Source organism: Sceloporus occidentalis, unplaced genomic scaffold, assembly GCF_023333645.1.
Source record: "Sceloporus occidentalis isolate IW3139 unplaced genomic scaffold, rSceOcc1.0.p SCAF_1, whole genome shotgun sequence".
NCBI lineage: Eukaryota > Metazoa > Chordata > Lepidosauria > Squamata > Phrynosomatidae > Sceloporus > Sceloporus occidentalis.
In genome coordinates this window covers 305,370,761-305,390,756 of record NW_028316981.1, presented here as the reverse complement: position 1 = coordinate 305,390,756, position 19,996 = coordinate 305,370,761, and the positions used below count along the sequence as shown (strand labels likewise).

The window sequence follows — 19,996 nt, the reverse complement described above, 5'->3', positions numbered from 1 at the left end:
TCAGTGGAAACTCTTGCCCATTTATGCCAGCAATGTATGAGGTCAGGCACCCTTTTAGAAAAGGTATAGGAAGAGAGACTAGATCGGACAGCTCATAATTCTGAGAACATTTGGCAATGCTGATAGAGATTTCTTCAAATAAACTAAGGGTGGGAACTGTGCGGCTTTCCAGACATTGCTGAACTGCAATTTCCAACAGCCCTAGCCAGTGTAGCAATGGTGAGTTGATGCTAGGAGTTGCAACTCAACAATATCTGGAAGACTACACAATTTCGCACCCTTGGATTAGAGAAGTTAGTGGTTTGTGATGTCACAAGCAAGAACAGAGGATTTTAAATGCAGCTGCACCTTCCATAACTGGACCTGCTTGAGATGAAACCATGTATAGCACAATGTTGCCCCATATGAACCTGACTGTGATTTGTGATTTTGGGGGGAAGGCCCTTCTGTCTGTCCCATCACCTTCTCAGGTGGCCAAACAGGAGAGGGCCTTCTTGGTAGCTGCTCCCAGGCTCTTGGACTCCTTTCCTAGAGAGATTAGGATTGCCCTCTCTCTGCTATCCTTCTGTACTCATTTGAAGACTTTCTTGTATCAGCAAACAAAAGATGGATGGTTTGTGGGGAGGGAATTGTATTCTTTTTAATGGTTATGGTTTTAACTCATTTTAATTTTGTTGATAGCTTAAGTACATTCTTAATTTTTGTACAATATGGATTTTTGGCTGTATTTGTTTTAACCTTTGTGAGCCTTTTTGAGTCCCAGACTGGGGGAAAGGGGGATATAAATCATAAATCATATTTAGTATCCTTTATCCGAAAAAACGCAATCCAAAATGCTCCAAAATCCAAAACGTTTTTCATCACTGAGTGAGATAGTGACCTTTGTTTTATGATTCAGTTTACACAAACTTTGTTTCATATACAATTTTTTAAAAAAGATTGTGTAAAATTACCTTCAAGCTAGGTGTATATGGTGTGTGTGAAACATAAATTAATGTCATGTTTAGACGTGCATCCCATCTCCAAAATATCTCATTGTGTGTATGCAAATATTCCAAAATCTGAAAAAAATTGAAATCCAAAACACTTGTATTTTTGATAAGGGAGGTTCAACCTGAAATGACGGTAATGGTGATAATACTGATAAATCTTAAACTGGAACTACAGTGTGGGTTGTACATGTGAAAATGCTGGAAGGGAGATAAATTATTGGATGCACTTCTGCAGTAAATAAAGAAATAAGGAGTCTCTAAGGAAAACAATATGAATAATTGAAATAGCTATGAAGACTGCATCTCCTGTACTTTGAAATGGCTGTTTGGAAGAGTGCATTTCAGCATGTTGCAGCCTTTCTAACCCCTGTCTAATACTGCAGCCAGAACCAGTGTGGCCTAGTGGTCTGAGTGTTGGACTATGACTCTGGACTCCAGGGTTCAATTCCCAGCTCGGCCATGAAACCCACTGGATGACCTTGGGCAAGTCACGTGCTCACAGCCTCAGGGGAAGGCATTGGCAAACCTCCTCTGAAGAAATCTTGGCAAGAAAACCCCATGATAGGTTCAACTTAGGGTTGCCATAAGTCAGATACAACTTGAAGGCGCACAACAACAACAACAACAACAAGGCTGCTGCCACGCTGCAGAATCCTATGGAGCCCTGGGATCTGTAGTTTATTGTGGCACCAGAGCTCTCTAACAGAGAAGGCTAAATATCTCACTAAACTACAAATCCTGGAATTCCATAGCATTGAGCCATGGCAGTTAAAGCACTGTCAAACCTTAGAAGCTGCATCTGCAAAAATTCTCATTTCTCTGACATTATGACAGAGCTTCAGCCTCCATTATTTTTTGCATTTGGTTGTTTGGCATACCTGAAGTGCTCTCTCAGTACTTACTAAGAACTGGGACACTGCTTGGGTCTCCAGCCTGCTGGTATATGGCATGCAGTTTGATGTGCTTCTGAGAACTGGAACTGGAAATCATGTCCAGCATATCTACTTTTCAGGCTTGTTTTTCACCACTAAACAACTGTTGCATTTTTTTTCTCACCCTACTGTTGGCCTCTGTTAATTTGGCACAGGAATCAGTTGCTATATATAGCCTGGGATCAGTCAGCATTCTAGAAATGCAAGATCTTTATCAGAGGCAAGTTTTTAATCATCTTCTCTTGAGTAGCACATATGCAACAAAGCATATTGGCTGCAGAGCTGTAGGAAAACACTTCAGAGGTTGAATCGGTATGTCATTTAATTTGCTTTCTGGTCCAGTTTAGCCATGGCTCAAGTTATTCCACTTCAGTTCAGCTGCACACCACCTGCATTTTGGCTTCATCACCTCATGTTTGTTGTGAGGAAGCTGTTATGGAAACTGGATCGGGTCAGGCATCATGCAGAAAGGGTTTTGTTTTGGTTTTTTAGTCTTTTGTCTGGCAAGGATTATGTTCCCTTGATAGTTTTTTTGCAAGCATTAAATCTGAGTGGTGCTGAAATCTTAATGAAGGAGTGAAATTTCCTGCTATGTTTTAGTGTATCTGAAGTTTGCTTCAGTGCTCTTGGGAATGAGAAGAGATGTTGTTGACACTGTACTCCTGACTGAATATACAAATTCTTGATCATAGCACTTTACAATTTTAAACATAAAAATTAACTTCAGTAGTATGGTGAATGTTCAAACAGCATCCTGGAATTACGAGAGTTCAAAGGACTGGAAGTGCCACCTAATCCAATCCTCTACTGCACAGGAAAACCCAGATGAAGACTTCCTGAGACCTGGCCATCAAACCTATGTTTAAATGTTTCCAAAGGAGGAGAATTCACCACCCTCCCAGGCAGTTTAATCTTGGAGAGTGGAATTCTATTATTCCCAATTTCCTTTCTTCCTCTTTTCATTCTTCTTCTTTAAGGTAAAGGTATTCCCCATTGACAAAGTTGTCAAGTTGTGTCCGACCATAGGGGGCAAGTGCTCATCTCCGTTACTAAGCTGAAGAACCAGTGTTGTCAGAAACTACTCTGTGATCATGTGGCCAGTATGATTGCATAGAATGCTGTTCACCTTCCCATCAGAGTGGTACCTATTTATTTACTTGCATTTGCATGCTTTCAAACTGCTAGATTGGCGGAAACTGGGACTAGTGATGCGGCACCCGGGCCTCAAACTGACAACCTGCTGATCTTGCAATCAACAGAGTCAGAATCTTAACCACTTGAGCCACCGCACCTTTTTCTTTTCTTTAGCTTAAATCCAATTCTCTGCAATAGCAGAAAAAAACTTGCTCCATCTTTTACATGATTTCCCTTCATATATTTGAAGATGGCTGTCATATCACTTCTCAGCCTTCTCTTCTCCAGTCTACCCATTCCTAACTCCCTAAGATGTTCTTCATAGGGCTTGGTTTCCAGGCCTTATATCATTTTGGTCACCTTTCTCTGGGCTTGTTCCAGCTTGTTACTATCCTTGAAATTTGGTGCACACAATATTCCAGGTGAGGTCTGAGCAAAGCAAAATGGAGTGGCTCTTCTACTTCCCTTGATGTGGACACTATGCTCCTTTTGATGCAGCCTAGCATTGCACTGGCTTTTTGCTGACCACATCACATTGTTGACATATGTTTAGTTTATCTTCTAGTAAGACCCTTCAAACCTTTTCACACTTTCTGCTTTCAATCCATGTGTCACCCATCCTGTATTTGTGCACTTAATTTTTCTTGCTTAGGTGTAGTACCTTACATTTATCCCTGCTGAAATTCATTTTGTTCCTTTTGTCCCAGCTCTGTAGTTTGTTATGGTCATTTTGAACTTTGGTCTTTTCCTGTGGTGTATTATCTACCTCTTCTAATTTAGTGTGACATCTGCAGATTTGATGGCATGCCCTCTATTTTGTCATTCAGGTAGTTTATAAAGATGTTGAACAAGACTAGGCCCAGGACAAAACCCTGTGGCACCCCACTATACACTTGTCCCCAGGATGAAGCAGAGGCCTCAGTAGGGGGGTGCATGAGGTGCAGAGCACACTGGGTGACACCGCAGAGTGGGGCAAACACCTGGTGGGCAGGTCGCTCTTATCCATCCCAAGATATCCCCAAACCACTCCCCTCTGCTAGTCAAGGTGCCTCTGGTGTCTATTGGCTGTGGCTGCTGGTGGAGGTGGGGTGCTTCTGCCACCCAGAAGCCCCTTCCCGGTTTCCCACTTTACCAGCAGCCCTGGCTGCCCTGAAAAGGGCTGTCAGGTAGCAGCAGCAGCAGCTGGTGGTTGAAAGGGGCTGTCTTCTGGGTCTGGCAGGGCTGCTGGCCAGGCAGGAAAGAGAGTTACCTCCTTTTTCCATTTGGTCAGTAGGCCCACCAGATCTGGACCCACCACTAAAACAAAAGTGGCTTGGTTGGAGGAGGGGGACAGCTGGAGTATATGCCAGGCAGCCTGGAGGTGGCAGCATGAGTTACCGCACTGGAGTGACACTAATCCTAGTGACTCCACTTGGGTAAAGATCAACCATTAGTAGACACTCTTTTGGATGGTTTGAGATTTATTGGTTTTAAGCAATTACAAATTCTCAGAAATTATTATCTACCCCAACTTATACCAACTTGTCTGCAACAATATCATGGAGAACTTTGTCAAAAGCTTTGCTGAAATCAAGTTATACAGTACTACATTCACAGCATTTCCCTGATCTACCAAGCTTGCAACTCTATCAAAGAGAAAGAAAGAGTTTGAGAGAGAAGCTAAGACTAGATTGCCATGACTTGCTCTCAAGGAACCCATACTGGGTCCTAATAATCACAGCTTTCTTTTCTAAGTGCTCACAAACTGACTGTTCAATGAACTGTTCTCAAACTTTTCCTGGCATTGACATTAATCTAACTGGTTGGTAATTGCTCAGATCCTTATTTCTCCCCTTTTTGAGGATGGAGACAACATTGGCTCTCAGAGAACTAATCCCTGTTGTTATTTCTCACACTCATTGATGAAGGGGAGAGCTTGAAATTGATTGTATAGCTCTAAACTCACAGCAAGGTATCTGATTGTTGTGTTTTTGTGTGTCACATTCTTCCAAGAGTTTGCCTCTTGTGCTGGAAAATGTTCAGATAGAAAAATAGATATTGTATGAGTGTAGAAAAGGAGGGAGGTAGAGAGGTTTAAGGGTGTGTGTGTGTGTGTTTATTATCATTTAGCAAGGATAACACTTGAGGTACTGAAAAAGTTATCATTTATATTGTCCATTCTATTCAGAAAGACAGGTGTGTTTTTTTTAAAGAAGATTACATTATCATGGATTATGTTAAGCTTTTTGTGTTTTATCTTCCTTGCAGGAAAACCCTCTAGAATAAGCGAGGAGGAGATGTGGCACTGTGAAGACCAAATAACACATATATCAGCAAATAAAGAATGTGGAAAAATGGAACGAAATTGAGTATTCAGATGCGTGGCACCAAGATCAGCTGATGAGGATAGTACTTTTTTCCTTTTAATGTGTCTCCAGATGATGAAATGGAAAACTGGTTTTGTATTTAAAGATGCGATATAAAGTTAACCAAATCCTCATTACTTGTTTTGCATGGAGAATCATTAACTCACAATGCTAACAACGGAACATTTCTGGAGAACAAAATATTTCTGGTATAAATACTGATTTCCAACCCTTGTCACAGAAGATCCATATCTAGGTAACCAAGATTATTTTAAAAGTGATTTAGGTTTCACTGAGGCATATTCCCCAGAACAGAAGAAATGAGAAGGATAATTTTGAAATTCTTATGAGTCTTTTAGTTTATTGACATGTTGCAGGTAGAGCCTTCCCTAGATTAATTTGCTTAAGTGCAGTTGTACCTTTAAAAAACAATCTGTCTGCCCTCTTTCTGAACTAATGAGTCATTGTTTTAAATTTCCAAGCCTGTTGAAGAAAGTATTTCTGAATTGACTTCATGCCTAGTCTCTCACTTCACACTTCTGAATATTCAAACTCCTTCTCTTCTGTCACTATGGGCTTCAAGCAAGGAAACTTGGAGATTTTAATTCATAAGCATGATGAGCCATTTGATTTCAAACCAGACTGGTGATCTGGAAGTTCTGGCTCTCTGGTGGGATTTTATTACAGGAACAAAGAAGACACCACCATGGCGGAAAAGTGTGATTACATCGCAAACATGTATGGTTATGATTTGGGTTGCCGTTTTATCAACTTCAGACCCCTGGGCTTTGGTGTGAACGGGCTCGTCCTGTCAGCAGTTGACAGCAAAAGTTGCCGCAAGGTGGCTGTGAAAAAGATCGCCATCAATGACGCACAAAGCTTGAAGCATGCCTTCCGGGAGATCAAGATAATCCGTCGACTGGACCATGACAACATCGTGAAGGTCTATGAGGTGTTAGGACCCAAAGGAGCAGACCTTCAAGGGGATTTGTTTAAATTTAACATGGTGTATGTTATCCAGGAATATATGGAGACAGACCTGGCCCGTCTGTTGGAGCAAGGACCGCTCTCTGAGGAACATGCCAAACTTTTCATGTACCAATTGCTCAGAGGCTTGAAGTTCATCCACTCAGCCAATGTTTTGCACAGGGATTTGAAGCCTGCCAACATCTTCATTAACACAGAGGACTTGGTGCTGAAGATTGGTGATTTTGGATTAGCAAGGGTTGTGGATCAGCATTATTCACACAAGGTAAGTCCCAATGGGTTTTTTGCTACCTTGTTCATGTTACTGTCCACAGACCTGAGATCCCACATCAGTTTTCCACTCTCGATCATTCTAAGGCCTTATGAGGCCTTTTTCCCCTCCAAAGCAGTGATGTACACAGAAAGGAACTGTATTATATGAAGGCAGGGATGTGGAAGCTTTGGTTCTCCACTTATTGTCCTTTGGCCACACTGATTGGGACCGAGAAGAGCTGGGGTCCATATGCTTCTCATTCCTGTGCTAAAGGCACATTAGCCATGCAATCCTGTAGATGTTTACTCAGACATAACACCCAACGAGTTTCATTAGACACATATCCAGAAAGTAGGCATACATTTTGCAATCTAGTAAGCATAGTAAAATAATGTTTTACTCTTCCCATTGCTTTGAGTGGAAGGAAGCCCAGAGCAGCGTTTCAATGAACTGATTTCCTTAGGAGGAAAAAAATAACCACTACAAATATTTGTAGCACTTTTATGTAAAATTTCATAATTGACAAATACTCTAGATTGAGCTGGGATAGGAATTGAAGACACGGTGAGTATTTAAAGGTGCATCAGTCCTCTAAAACCAAATTACAGTACCTTGCTTTATATTTGTTTCTTGCCTGCCAGCCAGCCAGCTGACTTCTATCTCCATCATGAGTTGCATGCAAACTCACCAACTGCCATCAGCCCATGCCTTGGCAAGTGGCATGCAGTGAGAGCTAGTAGCTACCAGCCCTCAAAGGTTACAAGTGCTAATTTCTTAGTATTGTTGTTGAAACCTGTTTAGCTATTAAGTAAAGCATCTCCTCATGTGACACAACACAATAATGTCATTGTTCCACAGTATGTAATGCGAAAAATCATCTTGCTGCTCCTAGCCAATTAGCTTAGCATCCTGCCTTTTGTTTATTCAGCAATCAGCTGGTAGACTGCAGCTCCCACCATTCTTTGCCATTGTCTACACTGGCTAGGGCTGCTGGAAGTTGCAGTCAAACAGCACCAGGAAGGCTACATGATTCCTAGTGCTGTTTGAAAGTACGGCATAGGAAAGGTTAAGGAGAGCTAAGCTTTGCTGATTTTTAAAGCTGATTCTGAAACACTTTTACAATTTTTTAATCTGTGTCTCCAAATTGAATGAAAGAACAATATTGTCAGGGCTGTACATTCCAGGTAAAAACAACTGGCTTCCATTCTGGTGGCGAAAAGGCATGATTCGCATTGACTGTGAAGTCTAGACTATTACAAACAAGCCAGCTGTGTTGAAGGGAATCCAACTATACAGTTTTCCAGACTTTAGTTAGCCGAAGACTTCAACCCAGGGAGTATGAAATTGGCAAACTGTCTTGCTCTGGAGCAAAGATGTTTACCCCCAGTTTTCAGAGCTTAGACAAACTCCGTTTTTGGACTACACTCCTGAAAACCTACCAGTGTCTATGGTGGTAGGAGATTCAGGAACCTGTACTTCAAAAAGGTGATTTGCTTAAGCTTCGTTGATTTTATGTCCCTTTCCAGTATAGCAGGTATCATTGAGCTTAATTAAGCAGAAAGAACAGATGGGAAGTCTAGAATTGGAACCGTTATACCTGTAGCATGGAAACTTCCAATGTTAAAGTAAAAAGAATGGCTTATTATGGAAAACTTTGAGCACCTCACCCCGTCAAACAGAGTTGTGTCCTAAGCATGAGTTTGGCATATACGCATGGTCTCCCTAGATAAAAGCAATACATGGACAGAATGAGGAATGTGCAGTATGTTCAACAATTGTGCTCTGGTATGTTTTCCCCCCAGCTAGTAGTTTATTTGGGATTTTGGCTTTGCTGGTCAAAAATAAGAGAGATGTTTCCCACTTCCGTCCTGAATTCTTGGAGGTGCATGTGTGTTGGCTAATAAGAAAACAATGCAAAATCCTGAATTCTTAATGTGTGTGCTTTTGGGTGACTGTGCTCAGGCATGTGATGCATCAGAAAACTAACCAGAGGTTTGAAGCTGCCTGCTAATGGCTAAATATGTGAAGTCGTGATAATGGCAGTTTTCCATTATCTCTAATCTTCTGTGCAAGGAGCTTGAAGCAGCATTTAAATATATATATATTTGCAGTATTGCTAGGAACAAAGCTAGGGTCACCGTGTGATCCAAGGAAACCTACATGCCTTCCAACTGTCCCAATTTGGCAGGCGCAGCCGTGGCTACTCCCCTGCTGTCCCATTTTTTTTCAACTGCTTTAAAAATATCTCAGTGTCTTCTCCCACTTCCGCCTTTGTCCAGCTTCTTTCAATAGTTGCAAGCTGCGTTCAAAGTGCAAAGCAGTTTGCTCTCAACTAACTCAGCTGGGGGAAAGCAGAGGAGGAGGTGGAATCTTGTCCTTCCCAGCACGGCCAGGCAGAAGCAAACTGTTGCACCTTTTGAGAGAGTTTTCTATCAGAATCCTGTTTTTGTATGTGTGCGTTGTGTGCCTTCAAGTTGTTTCCGACTTTCGGCAACTCTAAGAGAACCTTATCATGGGTTAGGCAAAATGATAAAATATATTTTGGACAGTACTACAGTGGGTCAGATCTGCAGCTGTTCAACCAACAGTATTTTTGTTGTCTTCAAAGTCATTTCTGACTTATGGCAATCTTAAGGGAGTTTCCTGTAATGGGGATTTCTTGGCAACAGTTTGTTCAGAAGGGATTTTCCCTTGCCTTCCTGTGAGTGTGACTTGCCCCATTTCCATGGCCAAGTAGGGATTTGATTCATAGTCTCCCAGTATTCTAATCAATGCTACATTGGCTCTCTAACAGTATTTCATGACTGCTGTTTAGATGCTCAACAAACTGCATCCTGAAGATGTCTTGTGCCTTACCCACCACTTCATAACGTAGCATTTGAACTTAAGACTTTGCAGAAATCGTGAGTTCAGAGAGGGATTTGAAGGATGTCAGAAGCTGCTCTTCCCTCTTGTTTTCAGCATAAATATTCAGTTCTGTTCTATGACAAGGTATGCAAAAATGTAAATGTAAAAGAGAATTGTATAAGTTGTTTGCCTAACTGTGTGCTAAACTGCAGCGGTTCATTCTACCATGAGAGCACCATAATCTCATGTCCTTTTGACACTGATGAATGATTTTTTTGTCTTGTTTGACCAAAGGCAACACAGTGTCTACAGGAATGCATGTACACTGTATTGGAAGTGAGGTCTCTTTGGACTACTTTCAGCTCTCTTAAAACGTTTATCTCCTTCCAGTCACAGGATCAGTTCTCTAGTGCGTCTCTGTTTTGATTCAGTTGCACAGCATCTTGTGGTTGAGGGCCAAGCGGCATTTAAAGGCTTTCAGTTTCCTGAACAGAGACTTCAGTATATGCTATACTATCATAAAGGATACTTTTGGCAGTACAGTATGCTGCCCAGGAGTTGAATGTTGGGGGAGTTAATTCCACCTGAACAGTTCAGTGTAATTTCTTTTATCCGATGCAGCAGATATTCAAATAGTCTATCTCTTTTGTTACTAGATGAAGATTGGGGGAAAGGAGGGAAAGCTAAATCAGATCTCCAACATGCAGAAAGACAGAAGGTCAACTAATCATATTTGTTGTCCTTTTCTGGTTTCTTAGTAGGTTAAAGACCATACCCAAGATCTCACTGAGAATAAGGCCGCAGGGGAAATTTCTATGCATAGAAATATCCATGTTTTTTAAATTTTATTTTTTATTTTATTTTAGGTAACTGAAGCTAATTCTGTATTTGGCCAAAAATGCAGCAACTGAACAGCTGTGTTTCAGCTCTAAGCATATTTAATTCAGCCTGGCAGCATCTTGGCAGGTAAATAGGTAGGAATCCTAGATCTTGGACTCTACATTAATAGTGTAATTCCTATCTTCCAAAATGTCCAAGCATTTCACAATTCTGATGGATTTTGGCAAAGATCAGAAAAAGAGAACTACACGCCTAATCTCATTTAGAAAGACATTCCACAGGAGAGAAGATGAAAGGCATTACTTCTGGTAGACTCCAAATGTATCTCAGACACTGGCTGAACTACTAGGAGCAACCCTTCAGAAGATCTCTGAATGTTGCCAGATTGAGGACTAGAAAAGGTTCCTGTAACTTTTAAGACGTGTAGAAGAGAGAACTTCAGCAGGTGTCACTTGCCACATAAGTAGGTCACAAGCAACATTTGAAATTTCCTCTTCTACCCAAACATTAAAGGTATTTTTTTTTAAAAGCAGTTTTCACTCTGGCAACTCTATTGTTGTTAACTGTCCTCAAGTCAATCTCAACTCATGGTAACCCTGTGAATGAGACATCTCCAAGACCTCTGGTCCTCGACCACTCTGTTCAGGGCCTGCAATGCTCAGGGCCATAGCCTCCTTGACTGAATTTTTTCTTCTGGTATGAGGTCTTCCTCTGTTCTTACTGCCCTCTCCCTTTCTAGCATCATTGTCTTCTCTGGTAAGCTGTATCTTCACATGATGTGGCCGAAGTACCACAGCCTCAATTTAGTCATCTTGGGCGGGATACAGACAGCCCAAAAAGGGCGGTCTATCCGTGCCTTGTTTTGCTCCGCAAGAGAGCCACAGCAGACAAACGGTGCGGCTCCCTCACACAGCAAAAAGAACTCTTAAAAATCAGGATCTTGCGGTGTGTTTGTGATGCCGCAGTGTGCCAATGGTGCACTTGCGGCATCACAAACATGCCGGGACGTGCAGACGCTAAGCGTCCGTCACATCAAAATGGTGGTGCCTGTGTGTACAGGGCGCCGCCATTTTGACGCCCCTGTCACGTGCTAGGGGTGAGGCCAGTAAGGATGGTGCGCCCTCGGCCAACCCCTTGCATGTGACGTGGGCGCTGCAAAGGCCCGTCTGAAGAGGGCCCATGTTTCCAAGGAGAGTTCTGACTTGAGCTGTTCTAAGACCCATTGGTTAGTCTTTTTGGCTGTCCATGGTATCCTCAGCACTCTTCTCTAGCACCACATATCAGAAGTTTATTTTCTTTCTATCAGTTTTCTTCACTGTCCAGGTCTTGCATCATACATGGTGATGGGAAATACCATGTCTTGGATGATCCTAATTTTATTGTTCAATTGTATATCTTTGCACTTAAGGATCTTGTCCTGTTCTATCATAGCTGCCCTTCCCATTCCTAATCTTTTTCCGATTTCTTGATTGCATTCTCTATTCTGATCAATAATTGATCCAAGGTGTCAAAGGTTTTTAACCATTTCAATTTTCTTGTCATCTAGATTGAATTTTTTTAGCTCTTCCATGGCCATTGTTTTTGACCCTACCTTAGACTATTATAGTGGAAGGCTTGTTCTTGGGTATGCTGGTCCTAAATTAAGATGGGTTTAATCTTAGAAAGGCCTGTTAACGTCATGCTCAAGGTGGTAGTAGGATCCCCTTTATATCATAACCAGTGTATCTGAAGTAAAGGATAACAGGATCTGTGGGGGAAACAGTTTCTAAGGGAACAACACCCATTAACTTTTCCACCCGCATCCAGATGGCCCTGCACATCCCATACCTGTCGCCGCTGCTGCTGTGTCCATCCTGAAGCCTCTCATCAAACTCTCTGATGTCAGAAGGTGGTGCCTGGCCATGTTGTTGTAGCCCGGCATCCTGCTTCCACTCTTACAGATCAAGGTTAGCCCAAGACATTTTGCTGCCTGAGGCAGGACAGATAATTGAACCACCAAATTGATATGTATCATATCAAAACAAGCTACGTAATTCTGGCACATCTAGAAAGTCCCATAAGCACCTTGCTCAGTTCCTGGCAGTAAAAATAGTGGCATGACAAATTGAATAGCAATCCCCACCATGTATCATTACAGTTGTACCAAAGTAGCACCATAGTAAAGTTCCAGTGGAACAGCAGGGCTTCCATCACATTCTTTAGCTTGACAACTGGTTATGTCTTAATGGATTGGATGTGGATAAACAAATTGAAACTTAATCCAGACAAGACAGAACTTCCGTCAAAAGGTAGATTAGGGAATAGGGAGTCAGCCTATGCTGGATGGGGATACACTACCTCAAGACACAGACTCTCAGGCCTGTTACAGACTGCCAAAATAAAGCTGCTTCGGGTCTCTTTGGAGGTATGCTATTTAAATGATGCATGGGTCCTAAGAGTCCGGAGGTCGCGCCAAAGCCACACTCCATTCCTAAGCACTGGAGGGCAGCTTTGGTGCAGCTTCCAGATTCTTAGGATGCATGCATCATTTAAACAGCATACCTCCAAAGAGACCTGAAGCAGCTTTATTTTGGCAGTCTGTAACAGGCCACAGTTTGAGTGTATTCTTGAGCCTGGATGCCCAGGTTTCTGCTGTAGGCAGGGCAGAAGTGCTTTTGCACATTTGAAGCCTGTGTGTCAACTGTATCCATTCCTGGAGATGCCTGACCTGGCTAAGGTGGTACATGTCTTAGGGCCTGAACAGACAGGCCAAAATAAAGCTGCTTCAGGTCTCTTTGGAGGTATGCTGTTTAAATTATTCATGCATCCTAAGAGGCTGGAAGCTGGGCTAAAGCCGCGCTCCAGTCCTAAGGCCTGGAGCGCAGCTTTGGTGCGGCTTCTGGACTCTTAAGACGTGTGTGTCATTTAAATAGCATACCTCCTCCAAAGTGACCTGAAGCAGACCCAATTTGGATTACTTTAACACCCAGTTTGGATGTGTCTTCATGGGGCTGCCTTTGAGGAGTGTTCAGAATTAAAGGCAGAATACTTTAAATCTGTTTTATCGTTGATTGTTTTGAATATTTTAGCTATATTGTACTTGTTTCAAATTGTGAGCCACCCTGTGTTCCACAACCACAGTCATGACAATTACAATCCAGTACAGTTTATTAATGTGAAGAATGCAGTTATAACAAAGCAGTGCTTGAAACACACAACTTGCTGGTTCAGTGCAAATTTTTAAAAAGATACAGATATTGTGCCTGACATTAAGATACAGTGTAAATTTCAGAAGACATAAATACTAGTAAATATTTAATATTATCAACATCATTGCAGTTACTGCCACTGCAATAAAGTGGAGCCCCTCTGATGGTTTTGCTGCTTGATTCACAGGTCCTTATGGCCAAAGTCTGGCTTGTTTTCTAATCAATGTTCTCCTTACCTTTTGCAAATGGAGTGCTGTGGGATTTCTGCCACCAAATGAAAACAGGAAGCATTTGCTATAGCGACATTATAACTACCGTACTAATTAATTTCAGTGGGAGCAAGATCTTCTTTGGAGTGTTTCTCTCCACCCACCAAAAAAATTCTCTGAGAAGTCATCTGTTCTTACCATAAAGTCTAATTAGCACTGCTCTTTTGAAATGCAGGCTGCTGAGTGTCCTCAGATGTTTGGAAACTAATTGCTGCAGAGATTGCATGGATTCTGTTGTACACATGATTCCACCTTTATGCATGTGATACACCAAGATCAGAGGTTGGGAAAGTTACATTTTTGGACTTCCCAAATCCCTCAGCCAGTTCAACGACTTGATATGTCAGCTGAAGACACTCTAATCTCCAAAAGTGTTTGTGAGATTAGTTTGACTTCTCTGTCACAGAGTTCTGGTACCACAACAAACTACAAATACTAGCATTGCCTCCCATTAAGCCATGGCAGTTAAAGTGGCATCAAACTACATTATTTTTACAGTGCAGATGCAGCCCTAGTTGAGAAAATAGCTACACACATTGTGTGGTCTTCTGAATAAACCAGTCTGAATAATAAATATTTTTCCTAACAGCAAAATAATTCCAACTTGGTTTCAGTTATAAAAAAAGAACTGGTTTTAAATAATATAATCTTCCCATCAGGGAATGCAAAATAGTATTTAAAAATATCTACCTGTTCCTGATGATAACTTCTGAATTTTCTGTTGATGCTGGGAGAGAGATGTTGGCTTGGAATTGCTTCCATCCACTTGCAGGGTGAAATTTTGTGGAATACCATCAGCTTTCCAGAGTGCTGTTTTCTCACGGCCACCACCTTTACATCAGATTTCCACTATATATTTATTATGAAAAGGACTGAGAGCTTTGTAAGTATACTTTCCCTCACTATAACCCTAGTATCCCCAGCCAGCATTGCCACTGGGAGAGCAGAACAGCTCCTTATGGCAGCAAGATAGTGCCCATGTGTAGGGGGGGTACGTATTGTCCACATGGTGCCTGCATTTTTGTCTTCATGAGGGGGCCACATCCAAAACTATGGGATTTGGGGGGCATCTTGTTTAGTCTGTATAAAAGTAAGAGCTTTCCAGCCCCCAAATAAGGTACAATCCTTATAATAAGGGACAGCTGCCATCCCCATAATGGACAAGCACTCTGGCTTTCAGATAAGGGACACCTGGCAACTTTATTCCCTATTATGAAAATAAAATGAGAATGGAAGGCTTAGACAGACCTAGGGTAACCATAATAATAATAATAATAATAATATGTTTTATTTATAGACCGCTATTCCGCGATGATCATAGCGGTGTACAGTAAAATCGTTAATACAATAAAAATACAGTTAAAGGAGGGAGAAGTCTCATCCTTCAGGCAGTCCTCGATGTTGCTGGGTCTGCCTGATGGCTCCCTCTGAGGCCGAGATGACAGTTGAGGAGGGAGGGGCCTCTTCCTTCAGGCAGTCCCTGATGTTGCTGGTCTGCCTGATGGCTCCCTCTGAGGCCGAGATGACAGTTGAGGAGGGAGGGGCCTCTTCCTTCAGGCAGTCCCTGATGTTGCTGGGTCTGCCTGATGGCTCCCTCTGAGGCCGAGATGACAGTTGAGGAGGGAGGGGCCTCTTCCTTCAGGCAGTCCTTGATGTTGCTGGTCTGCCTGATGGCTCCCTCTGAGGCCGAGATGACAGTTGAGGAGGGAGGGGCCTCTTCCTTCAGGCAGTCCAAGATGTTGCTGGGTCTGCCTGATGGCTCCCTCTGAGGCCGAGATGACAGTTTAGGAGGGAGGGGCCTCTTCCTTCAGGCAGTCCCTGATGTTGCTGGGTCTGCCTGATGGCTCCCTCTGAGGCCGAGATGACAGTTGAGGAGGGAGGGGCCTCTTCCTTCAGGCAGTCCCTGATGTTGCTGGGTCTGCCTGATGGCTCCCTCTGAGGCCGAGATGACAGTTGAGGAGGGAGGGGCCTCTTCCTTCAGGCAGTCCCTGATGTTGCTGGGTCTGCCTGATGGCTCCCTCTGAGGCCGAGATGACAGTTGAGGAGGGAGGGGCCTCTTCCTTCAGGCAGTCCAAGATGTTGCTGGTCTGCCTGATGGCTCCCTCTGAGGCCGAGATGACAGTTTAGGAGGGAGGGGCCTCTTCCTTCAGGCAGTCCAAGATGTTGCTGGGTCTGCCTGATGGCTCCCTCTGAGGCCGAGATGACAGTTGAGGAGGGAGGGGCCTCTTCCTTCAGGCAGACCTTGATGTTGCTGGGTCTGCCTGATGGCTCCCTCTGAGGCCGAGATGACAGTTGAGGAGGGAGGGGCCTCTTCCTTCAGGCAGTCCCTGATGTTGCTGGGTCTGCCTGATGGCTCCCTCTGAGGCCGAGATGACAGTTGAGGAGGGAGGGGCCTCTTCCTTCAGGCAGTCCAAGATGTTGCTGGGTCCGCCTGATGGCTCCCTCTGAGGCCGAGATGACAGTTGAGGAGGGAGGGGCCTCTTCCTTCAGGCAGTCCAAGATGTTGCTGGGTCTGCCTGATGGCTCCCTCTGAGGCCGAGATGACAGTTGAGGAGGGAGGGGCCTCTTCCTTCAGGCAGTCCCTGATGTTGCTGGGTCTGCCTGATGGCTCCCTCTGAGGCCTAGATGACAGACAGTTGAGGAGGGAGGGGCCTCTTCCTTCAGGCAGTCCAAGATGTTGCTGGTCTGCCTGATGGCTCCCTCTGAGGCCGAGATGACAGTTGAGGAGGGAGGGGCCTCTTCCTTCAGGCAGTCCCTGATGTTGCTGGGTCTGCCTGATGGCTCCCTCTGAGGCCGAGATGACAGTTGAGGAGGGAGGGGCCTCTTCCTTCAGGCAGTCCAAGATGTTGCTGGTCTGCCTGATGGCTCCCTCTGAGGCCGAGATGACAGTTGAGGAGGGAGGGGCCTCTTCCTTCAGGCAGTCCAAGATGTTGCTGGGTCTGCCTGATGACTCCCTCTGAGGCCGAGATGACAGTTGAGGAGGGAGGGGCCTCTTCCTTCAGGCAGTCCTCGATGTTGCTGGGTCTGCCTGATGGCTCCCTCTGAGGCCCAGATGACAGTTGAAGAGGGAGGGGCCTCTTCCTTCAGGCAGTCCAAGATGTTGCTGGGTCTGCCTGATGGCTCCCTCTGAGGCCGAGATGACAGTTGAGGAGGGAGGGGCCTCTTCCTTCAGGCAGTCCAAGATGTTGCTGGGTCTGCCTGATGACTCCCTCTGAGGCCCAGATGACAGTTGAGGAGGGAGGGGCCTCTTCCTTCAGGCAGTCCAAGATGTTGCTGGGTCTGCCTGATGACTCCCTCTGAGGCCCAGATGACAGTTGAGGAGGGAGGGGCCTCTTCCTTCAGGCAGTCCAAGATGTTGCTGGGTCTGCCTGATGGCTCCCTCTGAGGCCGAGATGACAGTTAAGGAGGGAGGGGCCTCTTCCTTCAGGCAGTCCAAGATGTTGCTGGTCTGCCTGATGGCTCCCTCTGAGGCCGAGATGACAGTTGAGGAGGGAGGGGCCTCTTCCTTCAGGCAGTCCCTGATGTTGCTGGGTCTGCCTGATGGCTCCCTCTGAGGCCGAGATGACAGTTGAGGAGGGAGGGGCCTCTTCCTTCAGGCAGTCCAAGATGTTGCTGGGTCTGCCTGATGGCTCCCTCTGAGGCCGAGATGACAGTTGAGGAGGGAGGGGCCTCTTCCTTCAGGCAGTCCAAGATGTTGCTGGGTCTGCCTGATGGCTCCCTCTGAGGCCCAGATGACAGTTGAAGAGGGAGGGGCCTCTTCCTTCAGGCAGTCCAAGATGTTGCTGGGTCTGCCTGATGACTCCCTCTGAGGCCCAGATGACAGTTGAGGAGGGAGGGGCCTCTTCCTTCAGGCAGTCCAAGATGTTGCTGGGTCTGCCTGATGGCTCCCTCTGAGGCCCAGATGACAGTTGAAGAGGGAGGGGCCTCTTCCTTCAGGCAGTCCAAGATGTTGCTGGGTCTGCCTGATGACTCCCTCTGAGGCCCAGATGACAGTTGAGGAGGGAGGGGCCTCTTCCTTCAGGCAGTCCAAGATGTTGCTGGGTCTGCCTGATGGCTCCCTCTGAGGCCGAGATGACAGTTGAGGAGGGAGGGGCCTCTTCCTTCAGGCAGACCTTGATGTTGCTGGGTCTGCCTGATGGCTCCCTCTGAGGCCGAGATGCCTACCGCATGCCCCAGACACACTCACCGTGATCCATCTGATCCCTAAATCATGATATTTGTGAAAGGATCTTTTGCACCAGACAAGAAAGCCAGAACAAGACTTCGCCTGATAAAGTTAATTATTTTGGGTGACAAAAATAATGAAATTACATCAAGAAGAAAATAGAACGGCAGCAACAGTATGTAAAAAAAAAGCCTCCTTCCTGCTTGCTGATGCTGACCAACTTCCCATGCAAAGGCCCTGTTGCTAAGACGTTTTTGTGGCAATTTCAGCCAACTGATGGTTTCCAGTGGCGACTAGTGATTTTCCACATCTGAGGTGTAACAAATCTGCTTTGAGTTTTGGCCCAGACCTTTAAAGGAGTAATTAAAGGTTCTGTTGTTGTGTATCTTAAAATTGTTTCAAACTTATGGCAACCCTAAGGCGAACCACATAACCCTTTCTCCAAAATAGAATTGCTTCTTGAGAGTTCATTGCTCCTTTGACATGGGATCCACCAGTTACCACGGTTGATTTCTCTGTACAACTAAAATACAAAGGGATCCAGTTGTCAGAGGTGCTGTTTCCAAGCAGCCTCCAGAATAGTGAAATGCCACATGTTACACATCATTTATGGTCCACACAGTCTCTAAAGTGCATATGAGGCATGATGTTTGAGAAGAGCCACCCATGCAACACCTGAGAAGACAATGTGCCCATAAGCAAATCTTCGTGACTTTAGCCGAGAAGAATGTTACAACGGCCACTGAAGAATTGCTAGCCAGAATCAAGGAACAACTACTATTGCCCACTACATACATGGGAGATGGCAGTGAGTAATGGGTGCAGGTGGGCAGAAATGGTGCCTGCTGTATGTTTAACCATGCACTTGTCTTATCTCTGAATTCTAGGAATCTAAAAAGGGTTGTTAGACTAAAGCATGGAGGGGGATGGTGGGCCATGTGCTGCCATTTCATTGCAGCTCTGAGTACAATTCTTGCCATATGGCAGGGGAGTTCCTGGTTTGTAGCTCCTGTTTCTTCCCTCCTACAGCCAGATGTACTGAGCTAGCAAGAGGGTGTCCCATATTTTTCTCATGTGTAATTTGTGGAAAGACACGTCATTGCTAGTGGGCACCTTTCCTGGCCTTCTCTACTCCGTTCTGGCTCAAATCCCCCACTCTGTAGTCTACTGTCTGTTGGAAAATGCTGAATAAAGTGAGGGCATTTGTTGAAATCCAATAATAATAACAATTAATACCATGTTGACTAAAGTGGAGAACCTTAGCCTTTCTGGGGATTGAATTGTATTCATGCTTTTAAGACTAAATACTGTCCTTAAAATATATTCAAAGAAGAGGTAAAGCCTTGGCTTGTTGGCAGGGCATTTTCTTTACATGCAAAAAGTCAAGAAGAAATGCTTCTCTCTCCCTTCAGCTGTGCTGGAAAAAAGATCTCACAAACCCCCCTCTGTGATCGCACATGCCCTTGTGATTCAAGGAAGGCAAACCAGTGGCCCATATCCTTCTTTAATGGCATTTTTAAACAATGGTCTCAGGAAAATCTTGATTGATCCCATCTTAGTTAATTTTCCAGACCATACAGATTCTTTTTATGCTTTCTTCTTTCTTTCTGAGGTAAGTAAATCAGTTACTTTTAGCGTTGCTAAATTTTGTGTCACTGCATGTACTGTCCATCAAGCCATTGCATGTAGCCTCCCTCATTTGGAGTATAACCTGACCAGTTTCATGCTCAAAGTACCATTCTTTTATCATTTTTATTTTTTTTTTCTATATTATTGGTCATAGACCAAAATAAAGATTTGGGTTGACTCTTCCAGACTATGCCAGATTCTTCCAGACTGGTACAAAGAAGAGCTCTCTCTACAGAGCCAGGAATTGCCAGTTTGTGCTCCCTCCATTTACACTAACAATCTTTCCTTGACTTAACTTGTCCTTGTAAAAGGTTGAGGGATGCAGGAAATGAAGGAAACTCTATGATATCATAGGTAACATGGTCAATCATCAAGCATAATCTCTGACCAGACATTCATTTTAAAAAAAGGTCAC

At 44.2% G+C, this 19,996-nt stretch overlaps 1 protein-coding gene across 2 annotated transcripts in view; it reads left to right on the top strand.

Moving 5' to 3' along the window:
• Window positions 1-19,996, top strand: part of LOC149324185 (mitogen-activated protein kinase 4-like) — a 101,923-nt gene that overhangs the window by 51,908 nt on the left and 30,019 nt on the right. For both annotated transcript variants that reach the window (XM_089497406.1, XM_089497407.1), the window contains exon 2: window positions 5,306-6,655. In XM_089497406.1, the coding sequence (XP_089353532.1) occupies window positions 6,110-6,655 (546 nt within the window). In that variant the 5' untranslated portion in view covers window positions 5,306-6,109. The remainder of the gene's footprint in view (window positions 1-5,305; window positions 6,656-19,996) is intronic.